The sequence below is a fragment of the Benincasa hispida genome, chromosome 11 (assembly GCF_009727055.1).
Source record: "Benincasa hispida cultivar B227 chromosome 11, ASM972705v1, whole genome shotgun sequence".
NCBI classification, from domain to species: Eukaryota; Viridiplantae; Streptophyta; class Magnoliopsida; order Cucurbitales; family Cucurbitaceae; genus Benincasa; species Benincasa hispida.
This window is the reverse complement of record NC_052359.1, coordinates 58824451-58849146: the sequence shown is the minus strand read 5'-3', so window position 1 is coordinate 58849146 and position 24696 is coordinate 58824451. Positions and strand designations below refer to the sequence as shown.

Below are 24696 nucleotides of genomic sequence, written 5' to 3'. Positions count from 1 at the left end.
CGTTGACATTTTTTAAATAAAAAGCACAAAAAAATATATATATATATTTCATAAACTTTGGTCACTCATAATTATTGTTCATTATTTATAATAATAGTGAACAATAAAATATAGGTCATCTAAAAATCAAAACATTTTTTTTGTTATAAAAGGCCTTTTTTTTAATAACGAATATTATGGATATTAATACCTTACTCATACACAAAAAATTCCCAAGCTTTGTATCTTTTCGTTTCAAACCAGTTTGACATTTTTTGGGTGTCCAGTCACACTCTCTAAATCAAGATTGATGGCGATGCTATTTTTCTCTTCTTGGGAATAACGTCGCCCACTCCGAGTCACAAACCCATAGCGATGGTATAGGTATTAATTGTTAGTGACACTGGTTTGTAAATTTAATAGATTGGATAGATTTGATAAGTTTCTCAAAGTTAACTTCTTTTTAATAAAATTATAGATTATAGGTAGATTTTCATATATTTAGTTATTGGGATTGAACTATTTTCCAAGATAAATATATTAATTTGTGTTGGTGTTTGGAGCTTGCAAGCATTCATCATCATCATGAGTCCCTTGAGGGCTTGATCTTCGAGCCGTTTTTCTTGGTTTGGCTTCGTTTTTCGAGCCGACTTGTGTGAAAAATCCTACCACACTCTGATGTCTAAGTTAATACATGGAGTATATAGTTCAGCTAACACACAAAAATAAGGTTAGGGCTTTGGTATAAAGATTACTTACCTTTCTCCTTTAGAGTTGTTGAATCTATTTATAATGTCATTCATTTGACAGTCACCTATACTTACCTATAACTCTAGCAATGTCAGCATGGTTTATAGCACTAGATTGGGTGTGGCTCGGTTATTTCCTAATTGGTTACATATTCACCGGTTTGGCCAATCAGTCCAGAACCTGAGGTTTGACTTTTCTTTTTTAGGATGCGTGTTTTTCCATGTCACCTCTCTATTTTTTCTTAAGCTTGACCCTTGTCCATGGTCTTTGAGCCTTGCAGGCAACAATAAAAAAAAAATTGGATTGTTTGTATTGAACTTTCTCCTCGAATTGACGAAGGATCTTCCTGGTGGTCTGCCCCTCCCTAGGCACTTTTAAGCTAAACTCTGATGCGACTTTCTTGGATGGTGAAGTGGGTATCAAAGTCATTGTTTATCACATAAATTATGATGTTCTTCTTGCTATGGATAGTCACTACGATAAGACAGAATCGACGAAACTTGTTGAGGCCATTGCCATGTCTAATGGTATTTCTAGAGCTCTCAAGGCTAGCATTTTCCCATTTTGGGTCGAATCAAATTCCGAAATTATTTGGAATCTCTTGGTTAAGAATTGTCAACACGCGAATGAGGCTTAACCTTTTGTTGATGCCATACGAGATTTCCATTTCTATGGTTCCTTTGAGCCAACCAAAGGTGTAATTTTGTTGCACATGAGTTACCCATACTCGAAGGTTTTAGTACTCATTTGTGTGGCTTGAAGTCCTACCTTCAATGGGTGGATTTGCTCTTCTTTCTGATTCGCTATGTCAAGTTTTCTTTTGCTTTTATTTTTTTGTCTGTATATATGTTGTACACCAAAAGAAAAATCTTCAACTAAAGTGTCAAAATTTTAATCTTCATCTCACATCTACATGAACTATAAAAACAAAATCCAATTAAAATAGCTATATTTGCAAAGCATAGCTAGAGAATATTGAGGAATCCAACCTCCTCTCAAAATGTTGCGAGACAGGTACTTTAAAGACGACGACTTTCTAAAGATTTCTCTAGGGTCCAATCCATCTTTGACATGGAGAAGTATCTTATGGGGCAGAGAGCTCTTTTATAAAGGGTATGATGGAAGGTTGGAAACAATGCTTATACATCTATTGCAAAGGATCCTTGGTTTGGTCGAGAGGGGAATTGTAACTCGATGTGGGTTAGCAATAAGTTCAAGAACAAAAGGGTCAATGATTTACTTGGGTTAGCTGAAAGGTCACCACTATAAAAGAAAATTTTCTGGCTGCCAATGTCAAGGATATTCTTAATACTCCCCCAGGTAATCGATAGTCTAAATCTGAAATCATTCAGAGTAGGGATGCTAAAGGCCTATTTTCTGTTAATAGTACTTCTTATCTTGCTACCACACTTAATTCCCCTGTAAATGGGTCCTCATCTACACTATCTGGTGAAATTCCTATTTGAAAATCCTTTTGAAAAAACAAAACCATTTTGAGAGCCAAGATTTATACCTGGAAGATTCTTAAGATGCAACCCCTACCCAAGCTAACATACAAAAATAGAGGATTGATATTAACCCTCGTTGTCTTTTTTGCAGGAGCCTTAGGGAGACTACTACTCATGTTATATGTTGTGTAAGTTCTCTAAAAATGTAACGACCTGACTCCCTAGGACTCGAGATAGGCCATGCATGCATAGAATTTAAAATGATACACTTTCATAGCGAAATAAATGCTAAATAAATAAAGTCAAATAAAAGATTTTCATTAAAACTAAATAAAAGTCAAATAACAGGATACCCATAAATCATAATTAGAAATTTAATGAGTCTAGAAAACTGTAAAAGTTTGGAAATGAATACTAATCAGTAAGTTTCAAACATGAAGACTGAAAGTGAAAAAACATGAAAGAAATCTAAACATCATGAGCGAAAGCATAAAACTGGTCCAGTGGCTCGATCACGGATTTCACTTGTCATTCGTCGGCACGTCCCTACTCTTATCTGAAACATAAACATGAGAAAGGGTGAGTATAAAATAATCAGTAAGTAACCCCACTACCGGGGTCATGCTAAGCATTTATGTCCAATAAATGCAACATGAACCGAAATACTCTACTAGTGGGACCTGAAGATTTCCCTTACATGACTCACTCTTTTTTTTTCTTCTTTTCCCTAGAGTGCACCTCTTACGTACACCCTAGATCCTCTCTATAATTGTAGGGACGTGTACCTCTTTCGTACACATGGTTATGCATACACCTCTTTCGTATACACATAACTCACTGAATATGTACCTCTTTCGCAGGGGAATGTTGGGGCCATCAGGGGCCGAATCCGGATTCCGAATCCTGGTCTGAATCCTGAGCCTGAGGTGTTACAAGTAAAACCCCCAGACGGTGGACGTGCGTCTTAGAGAGGTGATGTGGAATTGCATGAAATAGAGAAAAACTAGGATGAGGACTTTACTTGCGAGGGTTTAGAGAGAGAGAGTTAGGTGGTTGGGGGTCTGCATGAGCTTCTAAATAAAAGAAAATAAAACCTAGCTTTATTTTATTTTCTATATATGCAGACCCACAGTAATGGTAAATTCTTCAATTAAATCTTCTTAGGTTATCTCTTCAACACACACACACACACGCACACACGCACGCACACACACATACACGCACGCACGTACGAACACACACACACGCACGATGTTTTTCCACTTAAAGGTTAATGCACACACGCACGATTGGATAGGTTGATGCACACACACATACACAACCTTTAAGATCAAGTGACCTTATAATTTATTCTATTTTATTTTTCTCATTTTGTAGTGTCGTACCTGATATAATAACTTCTATCGTGTCAGTACCCTAGCATTAGAACATATTAGTGCATTTAAGCTAAACAATATTTTAACACACAACTATCATAAAACTTTTAATTGATAGGACATACCTGGCGATGACAAGGAATCCGTTCATAGGCCATAAGGACAATATGGACTTACATAGTAAGTAAGTCTACAGAACCCAAAACATGGGTTCTGATACCAACTGTAACGACCCGACTCCCTAGGACTCGAGCTAGGCTGTGACTATACACATGCATGCATAGATTTAAAATGATACATTTTTATAGTGAAATAAATGCTAAATAAATAAAGTCAAATAAAAGATTTTCATTAAAACTAAATAAAAGTCAAATAACAGGGTACCCATAAATCATAATGAGAAATTTAATGAGTCTAGAAAACTATAAAAGTTTAGAAATGAATACTAATCAGTAAGTTTCAAACATGAAGACTGAAAGTGGAAAAACATGAAAGAAATCTAAATATCATGAGCAGAAGCATAAAACTGGTCCCCGTGGCTCGATCACGGATTTCGCTTGTCATTCGTCAGCGCGTCTCTACTCTTACCTGAAACATAAACATGAGAAAAGGTGAATGTAAAATACTCAGTAAGTAATCCCACTATCGGAGTCATGCTAAGCATTTATGTCCAATAACTGCGACACGAACTGAAACTCTCTACCAGTGGGACCTGAAAATTTTCCTTACATGGCTCACTTTTTTTTTTCTCTTTTCCCCTAGAGTGCACCTCTTACGTACACCCAGATTCTTTCTATGATTGTAGGGATGTGTACCTCTTTCGTACACATGGTTACACATACACCTTTTTCGTATACACATAACCTACTGAATGTGTACCTCTTACGTACATATGGTTATGCATACACCTCTTTAGTATACACATAATCCACTTAATGTGCACCTCTTTTGTACACATGGTTATGTATACACCTCTTTCATATATACATAACTCACTGAGTGTGTACCTCTTTCGTACACATGGTTATGTATACACCTCTTTCGTATACACATAACCCACTGAGTGTGCACCTCTTTCGTACACCCCAGATCCTCTCTATGAATGTAGGGATGCATACCTCTTTCGTACACATGGTTATGTATATACCTCTTTCGTATACACATAACCCACTGAGTGTGCACCTCTTACGTACACCTCACTACCCTCTAGGTATGTATCACTTTCATATACACCAGCCCTAGTACATCTCTTTCATGTACTAGCGCCCTCGAGCATGCATCACTTTCATACGGTCACACAGTCTGGAAAGGAAATGAGATTGCATCTAACTTCATATTACATATAACATTAACTTAATCCTGAGTCCTCTAAAATCTCCTCATCAACCTCATTTTAATTAACCTCAACATACATATTTAATCTAGTTTTAAATGGATCAACTTTAGCACATCACTCTCATGCACTAAATCATGTAAACAATCACACGTTCGAAATTTCATAATACATCATATAGCATACATACTTTCATAATAAACCACATAAATATGTACATCAACAAATACTTTAACTTTTGCCTAGCTTTAAGACATTCCAGTAGTAGTGTCACTTAGCTCATAATTTAGGGTCATGCTCAATCGTCCTTTTAATATGTCTCATAAATTCTAGATCATGCTCATACATTAACATGCTTCAGAAATATTATCACACGCTCATATATCTTTTCTAAACAGTCCATTCAATCTCAGAACAATCAAAATTATCTTTGTAAACAATCTTAAAATTCTCAAAATAAATCTTAAATTTATCGCTCGGCACAAAGATGGTTCCAATAGTAAGATTACTTACCTTGATATTAGGTCGAACCAAAAAGCAATTGAATCTTTTTGAAATTCTTGAATCCTTAATCAAGCCTAAACATAAACCAAGCTTTAAATTAAACTAAGGCCAAATTCCAAACACCCAAATATTACAAAATGATAATCTAACCTAAGATGTGGTTCAATTCAAATTCACCTTCCCAACCTCCAATTTTAAGTCCAAATAATTAGCAAACCAAACTCTTCTTCATCTTGAATGAAATTCTTGAATCAACCCCCCTAATCATAATTTGAAATTAGGCTTACATAATTAAAGCCTAAATCATACACATACTTCACTACCAATGTCTCAAATAAATTATCCATATGTAGTTTCGTAAAAGAAAAAAAAATCACTTCCAAAAGACTTTACCAAAATTTCTCAACGACCAAAATTAATCTACAAGAGGGTCATCAAAGCATAAAACTTACCAAAACTCGCTAAAAAAAACTCCAACTTCACTGAACAATACCTCTGTACCTTCAAAAACTTGAATCCAAAGTTGAAACATAATGGGCATCAACCGATTGATGTCAAAAGTAAATGGGCATTTAAGAATCAACTGAAAACAACCCAAACAATAGAAATCTTATCCAAATCGATAGATCCGGTGATGGCAAAAGTAGACGACACTTGAGCAGTGACCGAACGGAGGACGTGAAGAAGAAACTGATGTGGCGGCTTTGGGCAGTGTCGGACGGCTAGGTGTGTTTGGTTAAAGACCAACGATAGATGGTTGCAAGGGGGAAAGAGAAAGCCGTTGTGGATGGCAATTGGAGACAAGTAGCAAGACCCCCAGATGGTGGATGTGCGACTTAGAGAGGTGATGTAGAGTTACATGAAACGGAGAAAAACTAGGATGGGGACTTTGCTTGCGAGGGTTTAGAGAAAGAGTTGGGTGGTTGGGGTCTGCATGAGCTTCTAATAAAAGAAAATAAAACCTAGCTTTCTTTTATTTTCTATATATGTAGACCCACAGTAATAGTAAATTCTTCAATTAAATCCTCTCATATTATCTCTTCAAATTTCAATTCTTTTATAAACTTAATCAAAAATTCTAAATCTCTCTTTTTTTTTTCTTTTTAAATCTCCACCACACAAATATATATCTAAAATATATTCTTCCATTTCTTTTCTTAAATTCCAAAACTCATATACACACAAATAGATATATATATTCTTTCCTTGATAAATATGTCATATCAAACTCAAATCTTTCACCTCTTCTCCAATTAATTAAATAAACCTCAAAATAAATCCTCCAACTTTAAATCACTACTTTCGACATTTATCATCTGTGCTCTTAACCAGCCGTCATTCGACATTTCTGAAATAAAGAATGTTGTTGAGGGTGTGTTGGATTTCGCAAGTCGGATGAGTGTTTATAGTTTTGTTAAGTGTAATTGCTCTTGTAATTTTGTAGCTCACTCTTTAGCGTAAGCTACTCTAGATATTTTTGTATAACTTTTTTCTAGTTTAGAAACTTATGAAACTTGTTGGAGCTTTAACTTTCAAAATTGGGTATCCTCTCCTCTTAATGAGGACCTGATTTGTTGTGTTTTTTTTTTTTTTTTTTTAATGAAGTTATCTTTAAAAAAAAATTAAAATATCAATGGATAGAAATATCTTTAGAAGAAATATTCAAAAATGGCACAAAAATTCTAAAACGTGAAGCAGAGAAATTTCTGTAGAAGGAAGAGGCAAAAGGCGACCCCATTTTCCCCCAGTTTCACTTTGAAACGTCACATTGTACGCTACGTGTCCTTTGTGGCCTCCGAAGCTTCTCCTTTCCATTCTCCCTTCGGTCGGTTGCCATTTCCCATCCTTAGATTCTTCCTCTTCGGATTTTCCCTTCTCTCTGCACCAATCCCATTCCCCATTCCCAATGCTCTCTTCCATGGCCGACCCTTCTCTTTCCTTGTGTTTCTCTTCCTTCTCCATTTCCCGCTCCCTCCACCTTTCCCCCTCTTTCCTTCTACACCCTTTTCTTTATTCTCCCAGATTCTCGGTCTCTCATCATCGCCCATCTCGTCTCCTTCGTTTCTCCCTCAAATCCTCCTCTGGAAGCTTCATGGGAGACGATTCGTTCGGATTGTTTCCTTGGTCTGATGGTGATAGCGGTACGTTTCTTGCCCATCCTTCTTTCTTTTCGCGTTTGTTAAGGAATCTTCTGATTATGCTGAAGGATCGACGCGTATGATTACACTTTTTACATTTCCCCCAATTCTGATTACCTAATTTGATTAGATTTCGTTTGATTGTCAAAAGGGGTTTCCCCCCTTTCATTCGATTGATTGAGAAAAGGGTTCTTTTCTCTTGTTCTGTTGTTAGGGTATGTTTGATTATTCTTATTGAATTTGAGGGTGGGTTTTAGATTTACTCGAAGTGCATCGAGTGGTTTCTTATACTTCGAGTGATGGGAATGAAATACTTGAATTCTGTTTATTTATGAAGCCATCTATCTTGTACAAGGTGTTGCTCAAATTGAAATTATGCACAGAAATCCATTGGGTTCCTGAGGAGAGAGTCACATTGTTCACTCCTGATGGGCTTGTTCAGATTGGAGGCTCCATTGTCCCTCGACGAATTTCCTCTTCAGATGTATGCCCTTTACATATATAGCCTTGTTGATGCTTCACTTCTATTTTCAAATCTGATCGAAACTTGCGAGTTCTGTATTGTTAATTACTTTAGCGCCTAAGTTGATGCAACCTAGTTCATGTCTGGATTAAATTGATGTTCTTCTGACAGAAAAAACAAGGGAAATCAAAGGCTTACCAAAGATTCCAACGGTTTCAAGAGAGTGATTACATGGATCCAAAACAGAGCATATGTCTTGGTGCTCTATTTGATATCGCAGCGACCAATGTGAGCCTTTTGGGCAGTGTTGTATTTAGTTAAAGCCTTAAAGTCCTTCCTCTAGGATTTTTCTTATGCTTTACTTGTTATGTTTAGGGACTTGACATGGGAAGAAGACTTTGTATCTATGGTTTTTGCCGTTCTGTTGAGATGCTAAGTGATGTTGTGGAGGACATTGTTTTGGAGCAAGGTGGAGAGGTTTGTTATAAATCCATATGCACCATTTCCCCGCCTCTGCCCCTGGTTTTAACCCTCAATGATCGATCCATGTTTCGGTGATGGGGGCGAATTTGTTTGAGTTTCATTTTTCCATGTTCTGATGATGTTTTAGGTTGTAGCAGCAGAGAAGGCAAGTAAAGGGGGTTTGCAGGAGAAGCTAACCATGACAGTTGCTGTGCCACTTCTATGGGGGGTTCCTCCTGCTTCTGAAACTCTTCATTTAGCTGTTCAGAGTGGTGGAGGTATTGTGGAGAAAGTGTATTGGCAATGGGATTTTTTGTAAATTATGATATTCTTTCAGCCTTTTAACCATTTCTCTTGTGCATTCTGTACATAAAATTGATGTAAATATATGTACAAAACTCAAAAGGGCAATTGTCACATGTTATTAACTAAATATTGAAAATGTATCAAATTATAGTTTATAGCTCATCAGCTAATTTAATTCAATATCTTTCCCCTTTACCATTTAGTTGATTGATGAATAAACAACACTTTCAGTTAGAAACTTGGATTCTCCTCCACTTTTAATCTGACTTACCAGAGATTGTCAATCTCTAATAGAGTACTTCATCATGAAGGTTAAAAGTTGATTTGCCTGTATGCTTTTCTTATTTAGGGGGTGGGTTCTAACTTATTAGATCCATCTTTTAAAGTTTTCTTGTCTATTGGGTTAGTGTCTTTGTTTTGTCCAACCATGTGATTCATGAGGTGTGGGTAGGCATTTTTTGCTATTTTCTTTGAAAGGGAAAGAAGAAAGTACCTAAAGGAGCAAATGGTTACTTGCCAAGAATGTTGGCTCTCTTTAGGTGGTGGCTTGGGTGGACGAATATACCCTTTGTGGAAAGTGGGAAATGGAGTTAGGTTAATGAGAATTCAAACTAGTTGAGATGTATACTCTCGACCTTGAGATTAGAGGTTTGGATTTCCCATTTTCCTATTTCGTCTCCAAGATTTGAGTTTAGTAGCATTTTGGTCTTTTAAGTTTCCAATGTTCGCAGATATCCATTACTATAGTCTTTTTCTTTTCTTTTTGTGTACAACTATGGTAGGAAAGAGAGGATGAGCCTTCCACCTGAAGGGTAGAAATGCATGTCAATCATCCTTCTCACTTTAGCCTCCATTACTATAGCTAATAGAAGCATATCGTGGTATTTCTTTATTTTTTGAAAAATACTTCTACAACTAAACTAAAGACAACTTTTTTAACTATTTTATTTTTGGTTAAAATAGCATTTGATTGTATTTTGCATTGTATTTCATTTTGGTCCTATTTTCAATAAATCTTAATAAATAAATATAACTAAAGAAATGACATTTTAATTCTTGCAGCATACTTCTTAGTTAATTGATTTTAGATATAAAACGATATTATGGTAATCATCTAGTTTCATTCAAATCCTAGATATAAGTAAACAAAAAAAGGTAAACAACGTCAAAAGGAATACCATTCCCATTTCGATCCACTTTCATTTTGATCGGAGATCCATTTCCATTTCTAATTTCTCTCTCGACATCTGTTGAATATTTTTTCTCATCTTTTTCTTCACTTTCCTCGTCCTCCATTAACATGGATATCATATCCATGTTTGTGGTTAGTGCTTGGAGTGTTCTATGTCATTGTACCTCATGATTGTATATTTCCGTACACAGTTCATTTCTTGACCACCATTTTCAAATGGTTTGCAAATGCATGATCACATAAGTGGTTAAGTTCATTTTAAACTTAAAAGACTTGTTCATTTTTATAGAGGTAGCTTAGGAGAAGGATAACCACTCCTAAGAATTTCTGTCATCTATTTGTTTTTCTAAAGACAAATCACCTTCTTGCATTCTCTCTTCTTGTCAAAAACTTAAATGGTTGGTCAAGACTAGAGGCAATTTTTTTCCTTCTTTGGGTGTATGTATTCATTTCCATATTGGAGTGATATGGTTTTTTTTGGGCTGGTTCAACACATGGGGTTTCTAGCCTACATGAACCTGCCACCTTAGTAGTAGATTATGAAGCTAATTATGTTGTAAGGGAATTATGTTTTAAAAACAAATGGTAAGGGAATTATGTTGTATAGCTAATAAAAAAGGACCAACTTAAAAAATGATTAAGGGTCCGTTTGAATTGACTCAAGAAAAAAATCAAAGTCCCTAGGGGAAATATTGAACACATTGAACATAATATATCTATCAAAATATTTTTATCTGTCGTCGTTGTTTGAGGATAAGTAGAGGGAGGAGAAAAAAGAGATGAGTTTTCTTTTAGCAAATGATTTATTGGCATGATGATTTTATTTATGAAATTGAAACGATGATCTCTTGTAGTGTGTTTGATAATTGTAATAAATTGATGGTCCTTAGCCAATTTGTTCAAGTTTGTTTAATCTAGAGAAATCCAGGTAGCTACCTTTCAAAATTAAGTATTTATCACTTTATAAACCATACATATACTGGTACAGGTGTAACGTTTTCTACATACATGTTTTTGTTGGAAAAATCATTTTAAATGTGTATTCTGTATATACTCAACGATTAAGAAAGTACAGATACTAATATACACATAGAAGTGAAACATTCCCGACGATACCTTCATTTCTAATTTTTCATTTAGTTTAATTCAAAAAAATCAAAGCATATATCTTTGAAAATTAAGTATTCATTCGTTTATAAACTATTTAGTTACCAAATGGGACCTAAAAGGTTTTGTTTTACCATCACTTTTATAGAAACAATATATATAAGTATTTTTAAGTTTTGATCCAGCAAAATGGCCTGTATCAAGAGTTGCCAGCATAGTGGCCCAAACCTAAAATTTGTTTTCATTTTTGTATTACTCAATAATCAATATGACTATATTCTAATTTGCATAACTAATAGAATACGACTTAGTAAATACGATCCATAATTTAATTCTAATTCTGTAATAGTAGAACTCATAAAACAAAACATTTTGCAATTAACAAAGACTAATCGATTTGTATAATATTTGAATATCCACTCTTTATCGCTTTTACTCAAAAATAAAAATATAAAAACTTCACTCTTTCTATAGTAATTTTAGTATAGAGTTGGGATTGGGTGGTAAGAACTAAGGATCATATTTTGAAATTCAAAAGAACAATGAATGTGAAATTATAAAAGTCAATAGAGTTGCATGTTTGAGATAACATATTTATAAGTCAGTAAATTAAAAAATAATTATTTTTATAAATATGGTTAAAAAGCACATTTTAAAATTATTGTGATCATAGTGAACTAAAGATCTAAATTAGTTAGTGACCATTATAACAATGGTCAATTCATATATATAAGCCAATAAATTATGAGAATATTCGAGATACATCCATCTTTTGTACATCCCACTTTAATTATACATATAGAAAAACGAATTAAAATATTTCAAATTATAAATAATACAAATTTTTTATCTAACAAATTATGATGGGATAATTTATTGCGATGTATAAAGATAGATGATGTTCGAGATGCATCTAAGTATTTTTTTTTTCATAAATTAGTAGCACACTAAAAATTGAAATCGAAATTCAATACATATTAAAATTCTTTTTATCACTTTTAGTTTTCTTTATATTTTTTAATTTTCTCTCTTAAAAATATCAAATATAGTATATATTTTGGATTTCCTTCGGTTTGAATATATATGAGTTAGATTTTGATTATACTACTTTTATAAAATTTTAAACTTGTTATTTTTTAAAATACACATTTATAATATACTACTTATATAAATAGGAAAAATTAAAAGGATATTGTCCTTTTAGAAACCATTTAGGAAAATATTGTTGTTTTCAAACTATTTGTAAAAATATTGTTTTTTTTTTTTTAATAACTCGAGGGTTCCCTCGACCTTGCCCTTCGGTTTTTCAGAAAGGTGAAACATTATTATTTTGAGAGAGAGCAAAGTTTTTGAGAGCGAGATAGCGAGATTTTGATAGAGAGCGAGAGTACACTTCAATTTTTGGGTCATCCGTACAAATTACCTTTTTTTTTTTCTTTTTTAATTATTACACATTCCACCTTTTTCTTTTTTTCTTCCTTTATTTTTTTTTAATTTTTCATTTTATAAAAATAATTTCTAAAAATATTTTATTATTTTATTTAAACTCTAAAAAGAATAAATTAAAAAAAATAATATCTCATAAAAATAAAAAAAATGTAAATTAAATATCTCTTTTATATAAAAATAATTACAAAATTCAATGTGTTCCACAAAGCGGACATCGTCGATTTCGAGCTGGTTGTCGTCGTCGACTTCGAACTTGAGGTTGTTCGGGTTCTTCTTGATGTTGCTCTGGTATCTGCAGGCGCTTCATAATATAAATATTCATTATGTGCTCGATGACTTCGACTATGTCCATGCACGTATGAAGACGAAAACCAGCCTCTGAGTTATAATGTCCTGAACCAAATACTAGCATCATCATCATCGGACTAACATAATCAGTTTGACTATGTGTCTGCATCTTAGGGGCAACTCTTCCACATTATGTGCAACCTCATCAAACTCATCCTCTTCCCGAACAGGTCATCTACGTCTAGGAGCTGGTGGAGGAACAATAGTTATATCTTACATATAATGAATTTCTTCCATATAGCTTTGGTTGTCACTACATATAGCAAGAACCTAGTTCGGATCATTCGCAACCTCACGGAGTCTACTGTTGTTCGATCTCTGTGAATTATAAAACAATTAGACAATATTTAAAATAAATTTAAATAAAAAATAACTAGATAATATTCATTCATTTATCAGATGACCCACAGCTGCTCTCGGACGAGTGACGTAGCGCCTTGTGATATTATTATATGAATGAATATATTATGGAGTGACATCTGCGTTAAACTGTTTAAGAGAAACCCCTACTACAATAAACCTTGCACGATAGTGCCATCGCACTACCAAATGTGCAATTTTTTCGGACCAATCTTCAGTCCTTAGGTCAATATCATGCAGTATGGGTTCAGTATTACAAGGCGATGGGATATTCTGCTGAAAACCGAATTGTCTCATCACCCTATCAGGAAGATGCCACTCACCAATGTGAAAACATATGAGAGGACTCATCGTCCGCCATATATTTTGACCATTCGTACAAAAATTAGGCAAAGTATGCATACTAATTTTGTACGGCTCCCAAATAACCTGAAACACAAAATATTATATTAGAGAATATTAAAGACAAATACAATAAAAATAATTAATTGTGTATAAAAGGATATTGTGTAGCTATTCTTGGGAAAATTAAAAGGATATTAAAGACAAATACAACAAAAATGTGTATAAAATAATCAATTAGGTTCAGTGTAATGTACCTGTTCAGGTTGAAGCAGATCAAACATGTATCTATACTGGCTGACTACATGTGTGGCCTATTCTAGTCACACAAAATTTCTCTCTTTACCTAAATTTTTAAATTGATAATTTAGAATTTAAATTAACTAGACCAGTGATATAAAAATTAAATTGAATTAAAACAACATACCAAGAACTGTAGGCTCGTCCAACTAACTGAGCGTCATTAACATGTTGTAGCTGTTGGAGCCATTGTTGGAAATCGCTCCCAAGCCCATAGTTGCAAAAGTATGGGAGGCCCAACTATCTCTCGAACCTCAGGTCTTGTTGCTTTGCATAGTTGTCTATACAACCATGCAAAAGCATGCTCCACCACGAATACTGCCCCGCATCATGGAGGTTAGCTAACAGTGGCAGAAACATCAAGTGAACAAAATGACTTTGATTTATTTGAAAACAGACTTCCACCCATCATTTATAGTATATATGCTCACGCATATCTTATAACGGTTTTCCTCATCTGCATCATCTATGAGCTCACAAAAATATGTTCCTAACCATATTAAACTTAACCTCGATCCTTTAATCTTGTCGACAGGTGGGGTCGCACCGAGGTACAGTTGACAAACTTCTAACCAGTCATCATACATCACTCCGGTGACCGGCTCACCGTCAACAGGTAACCTCAACAACACTTCTATGTCTTGTAGAGTGATAATGCACTCTCCAACAGACATATGAAATGTATGCGTCTCGGGCCTCCATCTCTCGACAAAGGTTGTAATCAGATGCCAGTCCAACTGAATAAATCCTAATCTGACAACCTCATAGAATCCAGATATGAGCAGTAGGGGTAGATTCGAGGGTGGAGCGGGATAGTGCGCTGGAGAATTGCCTCTCGACACCTGCAAAATATTTCTCAGTAGTACAATCCGTCATACAATTAAATGATCGATGAATAGACTGGTCGCACAAAACATCGGGATCAACAGGTCCTGGGTTTTAAAACCATGATCTGGAAAAAAAAATATATTTCTCAATTAGAAGAATAATGTACAACTTAATGAGAAGAATAATGTACAACTTAATTAAAAAATAATGTACAAGTTAATTAAAAGAATAATGTACAACTTTATAATAAAAAAAATTGAATATACAATAAAAGATAAGTGGGTGAAGGAATTCTCGCTCATGAGCGTGGATTTCTCGCTCATGAGCGTGATCTTGCTCATGAGCGAGATCCTCGAGCAGGATCTCACTCATAATTGTCTTCACTTATTTTACTTTTCCATAGAAAATATATATATATACATGACCAATGAGAAAAAAAGCATGAGTATATATATAGATATACATGACCAATGAGAAAAAAAGCATGAGTGAGATCCTGTCCATGAGCGAGATGCTCATGAGCGAGATTCTCATGAGCGAGATCCTTCACCCACTTATCTCCTTGTCGAGGGTTGAAGTTTTGACTTTTGTATGTTAAAACTTCAACCTTCGATTACCTATAGCGAGATTTTCTTCTAGAGCGAGATCCTTATCACAAAATTAGCGAGATTTATGTATGTCGAAACTTTGACCTTCGACAACCCTATTATACATATTGTTTCCAAGTTCTTTTTTGTTTGTCGAGTTCTCAACATTCGACCTCTACATTAATCGAATCCTCAACCCTCGACTTCTAGTCTCGAACTCCCAAAACAACAATATTTCTCTAATAAATTTCAAAACAACAATATTTCTCTAATAAGTTTTGAAAACAACAATATTAATATTAAAGGTTCTATGTAAATATTTCAAAATAAAAATAAAATAAAAAATATGTAATAATTATGCTAACATCTCCACAGCTTTGAGATTAAAGCACATGATTTATTTTTGTTTTTATTTTTATTCCCTACAATTTGTTGTTATAAGATAACATATATATCAACCGCTCTTGTCAAAGTCAAAAAAATATATTATGATTTTTTAACCATATATATTAATTACTTAAAAAATCTATACTTGCAATTACTTTTATAAAACCATATATTTACAAACACTTTTTCATAAAATAAAGCCATTCACTTTTTTTTTATATAATATAATTTAAATTTGGATCTCAAATCATAGTTTGAATCCTTAGATTAAACTATTATAGGTGGTATCAGAACACGAAATCTTATGTTTTCTATATTTTAAGTGCTATAACATTATTTCTTCTTCAACCAATATTGATTTCCGTTTGATAAGGTTTTCACATTTTTTAAGTCCATACGTAAGTTAATTGTTGAAATGTTGGTATAATTGAATTTACCTAAGCTATCAACTTTAAATTTTTAGGTTGAGTATATTATACCGGTTAAAGTACTATTTTGATTTTTGTACTTTCAGTTTCAATCCATTTCTCTTTTATCTAAATTTAATCATCATACTGTCAATAAATCTTAAAATTAGTTCTTATTATTTTTGTATAGTTGATTTTCATTGAACTTATTAATTATAATAATTTTCACATAAAGAAAAGAGATATAATGTGAATATGTCTCCATAATTTATAAAGGAAGGCCTAGAGAGATTAAAAAAAAAAAAAAAGAAGAAGAAAACTATGGACCAAACATTAACATTATAAGATTTATTGAGAAAAACATTTGAAAGCATTGGTAAATAAATCTCAAAGCTTACCAAAATGTCATCTTAACTATTTATATTATACCTTCAATCAAATATCTTGTAATTGATATGAACAAAAGTGTTATATTTACTTCACTTAAAAAATGGAAGCAAAATTTTGGCAGGGCAAGATCTAAAATGTTGATGTGGATAAAGTTGTCGAGTTCAAAATTTCACAAAAATAAATATATTGATAAAATCTCAAAGTTGATGGATAGCTTAAAAGAAATTATAAAAAAAAAATATTTAAATTAGTCGATAAATATTTTATATTTTTTCGATAAATATTTTATATTTTTTCAATAAATATTTTATATTTTTAAAACAAGTTAAAATATTTATTATTTATATTATGTTCACATTAGTAACATTTTGCTATTTATTTTTTCTTGTTTCACATATTTTTATCATATAATAAAAATGTTGATTCATGTCTCTTGTCAATATAAGACCTGTAAAAAAGTGTAATATCAATGAAAATCTAATATGATTATACTATGATTAAGAGTAAATAAAATGTCAAAATGAACTTAAGCTCAATTATGTTGATATACAATATGATCTAAGAGGTCGGATCGGAAGTTCAATCCCCACCGGACAATTGGTTGTACTAAAAAAAAGAAGTAAATAATTTAAAAGTGGAAAAAATCAAATAGAGCATGGAATTAAAAATATAGGGAGAAACTTCAAGGTAAAAGAGCGAGGGAGGGTTGATTTAGAAACAGAAATGGGTGGAAAGACTGTCCCACACCCACAGCTAGACAGAGTCAGATTTGAAGGGTTTTTTCTAAAATAAAATAAAATAATACCATTTTCATTTCTATATTTTAAAATTTATGTAATTTTTAATTCATATACTTTTAATTTTTTAATTTTTAATCTTTCTATTTTTATTAAAATTTAAATTTAGTCTCAAATAATACTAGTTTATTGGTATTTTTCTAAAAGAAAATTTTGTTTTATACACATTTACATGTTAATATAAGAAAAAAATTATTATTATTTATTTATTTTTAAAAGACTAAATTTGAGATTTATTGAAAATACAACTATTAAAATTTAACAATTAAAAATAGAAGTGTTAAAATTAGACCAACTTCAAAATATTGATCAAAATAGTATTTAAATAGTTTTTCCCCCCCCTTATTTGACTTTGGTTTCCCATCAAACCCTACAAGTCTTTCTTTTTCTTTCTTTTTTTTTTTAATGGATAAACAAACAAATCTTTGAATTGGTCAATGAGATTATCTTCATTGTTTTCTTCTTGTTTTTCTTCTTTATTTTTTTTATTGAAACCCCACTCTTTATTTATACAATTTGTCCATACAATAACACCAAAACCCATGCTCTTTCATCTCCTTCCTCTTGGCTGCTTCCCCTTGAGATTCTCTTTTCCTATTACTTGCCTAATTGCTATATTATGTTAAAAGTTTCTATTATATCGAACCAAATGCCATTAACATTTTTTTTATATAGCAAAGATATAACACCACCACAATATTAAAATTTTAAAAACACGTTAAATAAAAATCTGAAAGTTCAATGATGAAATTTATAATTTAACTTTTTTAAGAAGTCTAAAATTGTTAAATTTGGTATTGAAAAGTCTAAATGTGTATATCATGTGTGTGTTTAGGAATACATTACATACAAATTTAAAAGTTGAATGATTAAATTTTGTAATTTGAGTTTACAAGATCAATTTCAAATACCATCTAGTTTAAGCACTTCTCAAAGTGGTTATATTAATTATATTAGAAAAATGTTTTTTTTTTACTACAAATTTTTAGAAGTTTTAGACCCTTTTTATTTATAATATATATTTTTAATTATCTAAAATCATTCAAACAGTTATACTAAATCACTTTAGATTATTAATTTTATCAAATGTGTTTATAAAAAAAATAATTGTCTAGAAAAGCATATTATATGTTTTCAAATGTTATTCCAAAACGCACCACTTATCTATGAGTGTAATCCAACTATGTAAACAAATTATATATATATATATATTAAATACAAACTGGATTTTAACTTTTGAGTTATAAAGCAATTTCCTGGAAATAAAAATTTATAGGAATATCTTGCATTTCATTTAATAAGATTAATCCACTCCATATTGCATATATGTTATTTTTTTAACAATAAAAATCTCTCATTTCTGACTAATTGGTATCCTTCCCACTTTGCAGACTTCAATAATTTAGGGTTACTTATAATAATTAATACAACACTTCAGCAACACTTAAAAAAATTAATTAAATAATTAATTCTCTTTCTTAAATAAAATAATTAATTAATTTGCAAATTTTGTACAAGTTTTTCCTAATTTCCTCCTATTGTCAGCCTTAATCATCGCCCCACATGTGATTGATGGATGTGATTTAGATATCAATTAGCTTTTGGATTTTACTCAATTCATTAATTAAAAGTAGTGGCTTAATTTTCTATTATTATCCATATTTGTATTGTCAGTATTAAATTTTTGTCGATATATCAATACATGTTTAGTAATATTTTTACATTTTCGTAAACTCCATGTCAACATGGCGAAAACATCATTAAAAACATTAAAGAAACATTCATCTACAAAAAAAAAATAACAAATGTCACTAATATGAATATAATATAAATAATGAATATTTTAATTTGTTTAAAAAATATATAATATTTATTATTAATTTAAATAATCTCTTCAATTAATTTTTTTTCAAGAATATATGCAAACATTGATATTTTTCTATATTTTCATCGCATTGTATGAAATTGAGATCTCCACGTTTTAGTTGATATCAACCTTTTAAATGTTTTACTTATATATCATTTCTATAATCCATGTGTTTATATGATGTAAATATAGACTACAAATCCAATTTGATTTATTTAAGGAAAAACTTGGAATTAAAGTTTAATTAATTACCCTTTATTTTTATTTATTTATTTTATTTTATTTTTATTTGTCAAAGATGTAGTTGCAAGGGAAGAAATCTAAATTAACTCTAAATCAGAACTTTAAATTAAGTGGACTTGTAATGCTTAAATTTCACCGGTTGATATTACTTAATCATAATGATCTTGATTGCCATCATCTAAGGGCATAAAAATATATATTTGATAATAATTATGACTTTGTGCTGCTGTTTAATAGTTTTGTTATTCTCTTAAATCTTGCATTATTTATATTTGGTGACTTTTGATCATGTACTTCTGTCTCTTAATTATTAGATTATAAATAAGTCTTACGACCTGTTTAATTTTTTTTAAGTACAAATTGGAAGTACAGGTGATTTAAACTTTTGATCTCAATAATTTTTTTTTGTTTAAAATTTTTATTTCATAATTTTATAATTTTGTTAGGACCATAATTTTAGATTTATGTGTTTTATAATAAGTATCGGAACGTATCTTAGCACTTAAATAAGGAAATAAGGGGCTCATTCAATACCGTTTTCTCCAAAGATTGATGACAAACTATATGTATGAGTTTTAATAGTTCTTTTTTCTTTTTGTATTAATTCGTCTAACTGTGCTTAAAAATTTTAATTGTTGATAGCCTAATTCAACTGGTATAAATTAATTTGTATTTTCAACTTTGAGTTTAGAAATTCGATTTATCAATCTTCATATAGTAAAAGAAAAAATCAATTTGTTGGATTTTTGAATATTGCTAGGTTTAAGTAAAGTTGAGCATTTATTTGACATAATTTTGAATATTTTTTAAACTGAATTTTATTTGATTAATTGGGCTGGTCAATGAGCTTTTTTTTTTTTTTTTTGGCAAAGGCATTGAATTATATACATGGGGTGGGACAATCGATCCTTTGATCTCGAGATTGATAGTATATGCACTATACTAGTTGAGTCATACTCATTTTGACATAAACCTACAAATTTAGCTATGAAAAAGATATTAACTGTATTTCATTGGTTCAATATTTCAATTTTTTTTAAAAAAAAAATGAAACTCTCAATTCAAAACTAAAATGGACTCATTCACTAAAGTAAAAAGAGGCAGAAAAAAAATGTTGCAACTCAATTAGAACTAAAATCCTCCTTTTTAAACTAAAAATCAATTAACTCATGAATCAAATTGAAAACCTAGCATAAAAAACAAAAAAGAAAATCAGTGCTGATCATGATTATATATAAACTGTACTTCCAACATATATATACACCATTTCCCTAAAAGAAAATACAAAAAAAAAAAAAGAAAAAAAAAAAAAGAAAAAAAAGAAGAGTATCATTTACAATAAAAAAACACACACACACACAGAGCATCCAAAAGTTTGATCATCAATGTGGTAGTTTCATCAAAAAAGAACATTGGTGGTGCAGTTATTAGAACTAATCAGCTGCTTAATTTCCTCAAGCCCATAATCCATAAATGGACTATAATTATTTTCCATATTATTATTCCACATCCCTTGATCTTCTAATTGCCTCTCATTATTCCATCCATTCACAACTCTAGAGCACTCTACAAAACTCATTGATGAAGATGAAGATGATGATCTCCTCTTCTCCTCGACTCCGGCGCCCCCGTACTCGACGTCCGATGAGCTACTACTCCCTTGATCCCCTCCAAACACAAGCAACCTATGATCATCTAATTTCACATGAAAATTACTATTTTCAGCTCCTACCATTGGACTCATCATAAAGCTTTGATCTTGAGAGAGTTGATAATGGAATATTGGAGTGGCACTATTGTTATTATTGGTGGTGGGGTTTAGAAGAAGATTGGATGAGAATGAGATGGGTTCTAAAAAGGTGGAAATCAAGGGCCCATTATTTGAGTATGAAGATGGTGAAGAAGAAGATGAAGATGAATTTGTTGAAGGTTGAATATATTGGGGCACCATTGTCCCTTGAGGACTACTTAGTTTTTTCTTCAATTTCGTGTTCCAGTAGTTTTTTATATCGTTGTCTGTTCTTCCTGGTAATTGTGCTGCAATTACTGACCACCTGTACATATTTATAATAATTTGTAAAAGTCAATATATTTATATTATTAGATTAGACTCAATCGTTTTACTTCTAAATTTAAATATATATGATTTAAAATTATAGTTATGGATGTTATGGATATAATAATAATTAGAGTTGAGGCTGTCAAAATAATGATAGACTATTATTGATAGTGATTTTAGTTATTAAGTGTGACTTTTTTATAAAAGGGTTTTTAAGTTAAAAACACTTCTCCTACAAAGTAGTTTTACAAAAAGCTTTCTCATCAAGTGTTCTAATTTTAAGTAGTTTTAGAATTTTATTTTTCATTTTCATATAACCAAATAAAACTCAATTAAAAGGTTTTCAATAACCTTTTTTTAGCTTCTCTCAAGCACTTTGAAATCATTACAAATATCAGACTCAAAACATTCACCTCTCCCAAAAATGTTTTTTTACTAAAAAAATTTAAAACTGAGCTGGTAGGGTATGAATATTGATTTAAAGTGCAATTATTTTCTACAATGTACAGATTTTTGTTGGATAGGTTCAGGTTTTTCCTTTTTTTTTTTTTTTTTTTTATCAAACCTTTCATCTCAAGACAGTATTACAAACTAATGCTAGAAACTATACTCGTGTTGACATTTGATCAATTTTGTTGTTATTTCTCTTTCAACTTTTCTATTGATGATATCAATTCTTTTTTGTTTATATCAATGTGTATATAGTTTTTACTTCTCAACAGATTGTTACAAATAATTTGTCATATCATGTGAATAAACAACTAACAATTCAACATCAAACATTTTTCCATTATTAATTTAAGTTCGTGGACACACAAAAGGATAACTATGAATCAAACAAGAGAGAGAGAGAAAAGAAAAGAAAAGAAAAAGTGGAAGATGCTGTGAAAAGAGAATGAAACAAAAACCTGCTTCCAATGGTAGTATAGAGATTGCAAATTATTCTATCTTCTTCCTCAGAAAAATCACCATGTTTGATATCAGGTCTCAAATAATTTAACCATCTCAATCTACAACTTTTCCCACATCTCTTCAAACCTACACAACAAAATTAACTTCAATACGAGCATAGTTCAACAGAAATACCCGACAAAAAATAGGTTAAAAATATCTTTTGATAGGTCTTTAGTAATAAAAAAATTATACTAATACGAGTTGTCAGTGGGAAAAAGTTCGAATCTTCACTTCATATCAATAAAAAGACACGAAGTTTATCAAAACCCACGTAGAGAAAAATGGAAAAAAGAGAGATTGATTAATATTAATTACCAGCCTTTTGTGGGAGAGAAATCCAGTTGCCTCCAGTTCCATGTTTTTCAATGTAATCTTTAAGCTTTGCATCTTCTTCAGGAGACCATGGCCCTTTCTTCACATTTGCTTTATCACAACATGGAGTTCTACCCATATTTCTCTCGATCTCAAAATTTAGAACCAAAAAATAAAATTAAAAAAGAAAACGATTTTGAGAAGTTTTGAACCTCAAAACCTTGAGCTAAGAAAAGGGAGAGAGATTTAATTTACTTATGTTTCAAATAGGCAAGACCCTTCCTTCTCTTATTGAGAAAGAAATCAACACAAAAGTCAAAAAAAATTAAAACCAACACTCGTAAAATAGAGATCATGATCATGAAGAGGATCAAAGTTTTCTTTTTTCTTTTTTTTCTTTTTTTTCTTTTTTTTTTTTTTTTTGAGCAGCCTCTTAATTTTCAAAGGAATCCAAAGACTTTAGCTCCAAAAAATATGAATAGATAAAGATGTTAATGTGTATTATATATTTATATGCACGTTGAAAATGATGGGATGTGGATATTTTTAAATTTTGGTGCCATAAACCTAAAATTATTTAGACCCTCTTGGTTATGAAAACTTATGGAATTGTGCCCTTTACTATTTTATTTTATTTTATTTTAGTGGTTCAATTATATGTGCTATTTGTCGCTTTGTCACGCCCTATGTATTATATATTACCTAGCTAGCTCAAAAGCTTGATGTATATACTCGTATTTAATTGTGTGTAGGGAATCCTTGTAATTAATTATTATTCATGCAATGTATTATTCCTTTCATTTTTTGTATTATATCATAGAGGATTGGAATGTGATAAGTGACATAGAAAGTGCACTTCTCTCCTCCTTGTTTTGTTTTTTCTCTGAGAAAAATATATTATAACTTCTATTACATCTTTAAGTTTCAAAATATTACAATTTTAATCTTGAAATTTATATTTTATTTTAATTTGATCTCAAACTTTTAAGATTTGAACTTTTATTCTCGATTTCTTTCTTACTAAATACTCACTTTAGTATTTGGTGTTAATGTAACAAAATGTCACTACTTGTTAGTAATAAATCTATCATTGATAGATAGTGACATTTTGCTATATTAGAAAATATTTTCAACAATTTTTTTATATTTAAATACAGTTCTTAAAATAATTATGAAATAAAATTTTAATGGTGATGAAAAAATAATGAAACATTAATTGCTTATAATAATTCAAAATCTAGCAATTAAATTGAAATAAAACTGAAATATCGAGGGTAAATTGCAACATTTTAAAATGTCTGGACTAAATTGAAATCAAACTTAAAACTTTAGGATTAAAAATGTAATAATATGAAATCTAGGACCAAATAGACTTCGACAGAAATTAAAAAAAAGGTAAAGTTTCCCCTTTAATTTCTATATATACTAAATTTATGAAAGAAAAGATCCCAATAATTGATCGAGGTTATATTGTCTCAACTAGAAGGTATAATCTTTTTTAAGACAAAAAATAGAAAGGTGTTATTTTGAATTAAATCATTGTGAAGTGGGGTTTTGCCAAACTGTATAAAGTACTTGAAGAATTGTTTAATTAATTAAAAGGATAGAAATTAATTAAATATTTTGGTGTCAAAATTTGGGTTTTAATTTTCAAACAACTTCATTCATTATTTCAAAATGGAAGACGGCAAAGGGGACTATTTACCAAGAATATTAACTTTCCACTTAGCATTCATACAACAATTTCAAACTTTCTTTTCAGATTTTAAGTTTATGGGTATGTAATTTTCAATGTTTCTCTTTTTTTTCTTCATCCAATTCTAAATTTTTTTAGATATATCTTCTAGATACCTTTTTGCGAGGAGTTTGAAAATTCAACATGTTTAAAATATTGATATCATTCAATATTTTTATAAAATTATAACAAAAAAATATTTAAATTTAAATGTTCTATGCATTTTAAACCAATTAAAATGTTGATTATTTATATTTGCATAAGCTACATTTT

The 24696-nt window shown here is 31.1% G+C and overlaps 2 protein-coding genes across 2 annotated transcripts; one reads left to right on the top strand and one right to left on the bottom strand.

Annotated features, from left to right (window-relative positions):
- Positions 1-7104: 7104 nt before the first annotated feature.
- On the top strand, positions 7105-8941 carry LOC120091234. Its single transcript, XM_039049173.1, has 5 exons — positions 7105-7531; positions 7912-8012; positions 8163-8279; positions 8367-8468; positions 8602-8941. Exons 1-5 carry the CDS (start codon positions 7297-7299, stop codon positions 8770-8772), a joined length of 726 nt encoding a protein of 241 aa, XP_038905101.1. The 5' UTR covers positions 7105-7296; the 3' UTR covers positions 8773-8941.
- Positions 8942-20512: 11571 nt separating this feature from the next.
- On the bottom strand, positions 20513-23147 carry LOC120091401 (transcription factor RAX2). Its single transcript, XM_039049407.1, has 3 exons — positions 22692-23147; positions 22331-22460; positions 20513-21417 (listed from the first exon to the last, which is right to left on the bottom strand). Exons 1-3 carry the CDS (start codon positions 22825-22827, stop codon positions 20763-20765), a joined length of 921 nt encoding a protein of 306 aa, XP_038905335.1. The 5' UTR covers positions 22828-23147; the 3' UTR covers positions 20513-20762.
- Between the last annotated feature and the right edge of the window lie 1549 nt (positions 23148-24696).